Source organism: Zingiber officinale, chromosome 4B (genome assembly GCF_018446385.1).
Source record: "Zingiber officinale cultivar Zhangliang chromosome 4B, Zo_v1.1, whole genome shotgun sequence".
Taxonomy (NCBI): domain Eukaryota; kingdom Viridiplantae; phylum Streptophyta; class Magnoliopsida; order Zingiberales; family Zingiberaceae; genus Zingiber; species Zingiber officinale.
Genome location: NC_055993.1, coordinates 23682916 through 23688015, shown reverse-complemented (window position 1 = coordinate 23688015; position 5100 = coordinate 23682916). Strand labels below are relative to the sequence as shown.

The window sequence follows — 5100 nt, the reverse complement described above, 5'->3', positions numbered from 1 at the left end:
GAGTGTGGTCCTCTATTGTCTTTAAAGACTCGCCTCAAAAAAATATATGGGAAAATGACTTTCCAAAACCTTCATTATAGATAAACAAATACCTTCATAATCCCATATATTGAGGAAGTCATCCTCAGCAGCTCTTCTAAAAATTGATGCTTTGTCAAGAAACCACTGGAATAAAGTCAAAAGGACAGTAAGTTATAGCAACAGTTAATAGAAGTATTCCAATGCTAATAATATAGTAATATAGCATGCCTGAACATAGAGAACAGCAGCCTTGTGACCATCAAGTTTGTGTACTGGTGCACCAACACCACCAGAAGTTAGGTTACGTTGATCAAACATATGCACAGACTTATCAACAAACCTGAGAAAAAAATATGATCATAGATAAAGAAATGCTAAGGCTGCATATAATCACTGACTCACAAACTCAAGACATCATGTTTATAGGAGAAAGTAACAAAATACTGCCTAAGAACCAGCAGAGGTTATAGAATGGGAACAAATAAACATCAAAAATATACGTAGTCAAAATAAGATTTTGATTATGGGGGTTCCAGTCCACACAATGAAGGTCGATAGTATGAGCTTTCTCGACCTTGCATCAAAGAGTATGTTATTAGAAAAAAAAAGTAAAATAGAATAAGATGAAACTAAAAAAGTGTCCATATATTATGACGTATAGACATAAATACTTCATTAAGATTTGTTTGTATCAACCTATGCAAATTCTTAAAGAGACAAGTAAGGACCTCTAGAAAGCACAAAAGGCTCAGTAGGACACAGCTAGTGCAAATTCCACATTCAGTTAATGTTCTGTCAATATCTGAAATATGTAACCTTTTTATTAAGATGAACATCCATATGTATCCATGAAATAATTGTCTTTTGACTATTGACTAACCAAATCTGGACAGGATCCATTAGCTCCCAACATAGGATGACTATTTGGTTGCAAGTCAACATCCTAGATAAGAACCTTCAAAAAAAAATATTAGTTGCATTGCAGCTTACCTTCTTCATAGCAACTCCGAACACAGAAATGCAAGAAAGCATTCCGTCCAAGACATCAATTTTCAATAGGCAAACAACAAATGATGCTGAAACAGGAGCAAGTTTCTCAATGGTTGGTTCTTTCCTAACAGCCTCTGATTCATTTTCAAGTTCCTCAACATCATCATCATCACCCATCTCAAGACCATCATCCTCACTTTCACTTTCCTAAACACAGGAAAAAAGAAAGTACTTGTTATAAATAAAATAAACTTAAATATCTGATATAAAGAAACATGTAAGAAAAGAACTGACTCTCACATGTGAGAGTAAAGCAAATAGTAGATAAGCATAATCACTAGCAAGCAACAAAATTAGCTAATAGGAAGAGAAGATTTTTATTTAAACAGATAAACTCAGAAACTCAAAAAAGATTCTACTTATATTGACATAATAAATTTTCAAAAGAACAAAATGAAATAGGAAGAGAAGATTTTTATTTAAACAGATAACCTCATAAACTCAAAAAGATTCTACTTATATTGACATAATAAATTTTCAAAAAAACAAAATAAAAGATTCTTCCTTCATTCTTAAACCTCATAAATCTAAGCAACATGGAGGAGAAAGGTTTCCATCCCGGGCAAGGCAGCCGCAATCTTTCGAAAGAGAGCCTGAAAAGATTGAGGAAGCAATTAGTAACCGCAGTCCTTGAAAAATCAGAAATATTCAGATAAATAAATAAGAAGCCATTGGATTTGATGGAAAAATTGATTCACAAACTTATTCTCAGCCATGAGAATAAAATATTGAAGCCCGAGTTAATAATAGTGTATATGTTAAGTCCATATAAATCCTATTCATTAGCTAACTTCCCTTGCTATCCTTGTGAGACTAAATTAGCATGTCATTGTTAAGCATGTTGTCAGGAATTGAACATAATTAGGCACGTAAAGATGACATATGTTTGCTTTCAGTGCATCTGTCTAACAAGTATAACATCATTAGTTTAATGATCTTTGGGCCAAGTCATTGGTGCACCTAAAGGAGATGTTGGCAGTACAAGTATTTGTCTGTTTCAGCTGTGATCAGGCATATATGCATTGGTAATTTGAAAAGCATAAACATGAAGTGATTTTGAAGCATAATAGGTTCTTGTCATGGTATGATAGCTACCTTTATATTGAAGCCAGCTTTTGCGCTTGTTTTGATAAACATGACACCGAGCTCTTGCGCTTTACCTTCTCCTTCTTCTATGGAGACTTGCCTATTAATAACAATAAAAAGAACAATGCAATGAGTCAGTTCCCATCCTCAAGGACAGACTTGGAAAAAGAAGCTGACATGAGATGATAAGAAACATTTATAGTGACTGATGGTATTTTTGATGACTTGTTGGTGACCACTTTGCAGCATTAGTGCTGAATTCAAGCAGAGCCTATTCACTTGAGAGGGCAACACACTTGTAATATATAGGTATAATGGACAACCGACATTCATCCATGTGGGATTAATGAGTAAAACTCATTTCATCCTAAAATGACTAGTCACTCTATGAGGGATACACTTTCAATATAGAAGGTCATAGTGATCTATAAACTCAAGTAATAGAACATAATTACATGCTACTCAAGCAATTGACCAATTAAATGAATAAGATAAAAATTTGTCAATTGAAAATGAAAAAAAAATCACCAAGTTCTTTTTTAACCATTGGTGGGCTTACATTCTCTATATGAACTTCACCAACTTTCACAATCTCAATCCTCTACATATGCAAGAACTGAACAAGGAAGGAGAAACATGAGGTAACAATATTTGAATACTAGTAAGACCTTTCAGATTTAATTAAACATGCAACTTAGAGTTCCTGGTAATTGCTACAAGATGAATGGAATGATCGCATCACTTGGGCCTGCAAGTTCGAATCGAAAACTCAGAATTCAATCACATGGATATCCAGGATGCATCCATAAAGGAAACTGTAAGAGTAAGAAAACTATAACATCGAGTAAAACCAATTTGAAACTTATTTATCACAATCAACCTCCTAAATTACACTCAAAACATACTAACATAAAGAGTTGCACATTGTGCTTTTACCCAACCTGCTTCTAAGAAACCATGTTTTTATTGGTAACGGAAGCAAAGAAGCATGAAAGGTAAAATGCAACTTAAGAAGGTTATACAAATAAGAACCTGGTGAATGTAATCCACCTTGCAGCAGCACACTAATACTAGAGAAAGGGAAAAACCTCGATTAACTTTCACAAGGATTTCTGGCTTGCAAATTGTTAGTCAAGCTATTCTATAGCAGCTAGGCCTTCTTTTCCTACTTTCATTTCGTGCAAACCAAATCCAACTACCATGCTAGTTCATCATTCTAGGTATCTACCATATAACTGGTTTATGTCGCAGAGATTGTGGACCAAACCGTCAAGAAAGCTCCTCTTCCGGATTATCCTGAGGGCATCTGATCATCTCTAGTATGTTCACAACTTCAACCATATCTGGCCTGATAGATGGCACCTGAGAGGTGAAGTTCAATATAGTGATCTATATTTAGAGGAATAAAAAAAACATGAACTGTGTTATGTCTAAGAACAAATCGTGCAAGTAGACCGTCCAAACACATTCAAGGAGATTTCCACTTAATATGATTTCTACTGAGAATTGCTTGGTATGGTATTTCTCAGTATTGAGCAGAACATCATGTGCCCAAATGAGTATGACACCTGTGCACAGCATGCATCACCTACACAAAGCATGTGATGAGTTGTAACTTCGGTACTATGATTTTTTTTTTACCCCAATTGCATACTAAAGTTCAAACAACACATTAACGCACGTGCAATGAATCTTGGAGAACAAGAACTTGTAGAGAGGAGTTTTCTTCTCGAGTAGAGTTTTTGGAATCTAGGGAGTGTTTTAGATGACGTTTTGTTTCTATTGTTCCAAGTGTAGACGTCTCTCAGAAGCATACCGTCGAACACCTTCTCCGCGTCGGCGATGCTGCCGCACTTGAAGTAGAGATTGATGAGCGAGTTGGTGGCGGCGACGTCCATGGGTAGATTCTTCTTGAAGACGAGAGCTTGGATCTGCCTTCCCTGGTCCAGCGCGCTGAGATTGGCGGAGAGCGAGAGCGCATTGGAGAGGGTGAACTCGTCGGGGTCGAGGGCGGAGGTCTGGAACCATTTGAAGAGGCGAAGAGCTTCCAGCGGGCGACCGTCGAGGGCGAGGCCGGAGATGATGGCGCTGAGGCAGTGAGGATCGCGGTGGGTGGCGTCGGAGACTGGGCATGCTTTGGCCGATTGAGCTGCTCGAGAAAGGGAAGTGACGGCGGCTCGAGAGGTTGGAACTTACACTGACGGCGGCTCGGGAAAGGGAAGTGCCAGCCTTGGGCTTCGCTTTTCTGGTCTCCTCCGTGACGAGATGTCGAGATCCTCGAAAAAAAGAAGATCGAAAACTTAGAATTTGATGAAGAGGGAGAGAGGAAAGAGGGCAGCGGTGAGGTTCTTGCAAATTTAGAATTTAGAAATAAAAGGTACGATTTGATCGTCTTGATCAGTGGAACTTAGTATCACCTTTCCCTCTAGTCATCTTCATCTTGCCTCCCTCCGCCGCTAATACTCTGAAACCCTAAAAAACAAAATCAACTCGTCACCTCTCCTTTCTCGTTCCTCTTCTTACCCAAAGGGAGGAGGTGGAGGAGATGCGTCGTGAGTCAATCCTTATCAAGAGAGGAAGAGGCGTCAATCTAAGAAGGGAAAGAGGAAGATGAAGTTGAGAGAGATGGTTGGACTGCCTGCGGCGAGGAGGAAAGTGGTGGTGGCGTCGTGACGGTATACGGTGAACGGCGCGATATAGGTTTAGGTTTAGAGGGAAGAGTGAAGTGTTGCAAATTTCGGCTAAGTATTGGTGGGAAAAATATATTATTTTATTTTATCATAGACACCGGGTTTTAAAAACCGTTGTTAAAATCGATGTCTATTAATGAAAAAAAGCGCTCATAGACATCGTCTTAAAAAACCGATGTCTATGAGCGAAAATCTGGGCTTATAGACACCAGTTTTTGGAAAAATCGATGTAAAATACTCAAAGACATCGGTT

At 38.1% G+C, this 5100-nt stretch overlaps 1 protein-coding gene across 11 annotated transcripts; it reads right to left on the bottom strand.

The window, feature by feature from the left end:
• Positions 1 to 248: 248 nt before the first annotated feature.
• Positions 249 to 4851, bottom strand: LOC121974866. Of its 11 annotated transcripts, none has more exons than XR_006110122.1 (7): positions 3974 to 4851; positions 3386 to 3519; positions 2717 to 2905; positions 2167 to 2257; positions 1590 to 1664; positions 1012 to 1218; positions 249 to 361 (listed from the first exon to the last, which is right to left on the bottom strand). XR_006110122.1 is itself a non-coding variant. In XM_042526134.1 (4 exons), the coding sequence occupies exons 1-4, from the start codon at positions 4594 to 4596 to the stop codon at positions 1599 to 1601; spliced, it is 639 nt and encodes a 212-aa protein (XP_042382068.1). In that variant the 5' UTR covers positions 4597 to 4841; the 3' UTR covers positions 1589 to 1598. The 11 variants fall into 11 exon arrangements, 2 of the variants coding, with proteins under 2 accessions (XP_042382068.1, XP_042382069.1); XR_006110123.1 differs by having other exon boundaries at positions 3425 to 3519; positions 3974 to 4850; XR_006110127.1 differs by having other exon boundaries at positions 2826 to 2905; positions 3974 to 4849.
• Positions 4852 to 5100: the final 249 nt, after the last annotated feature.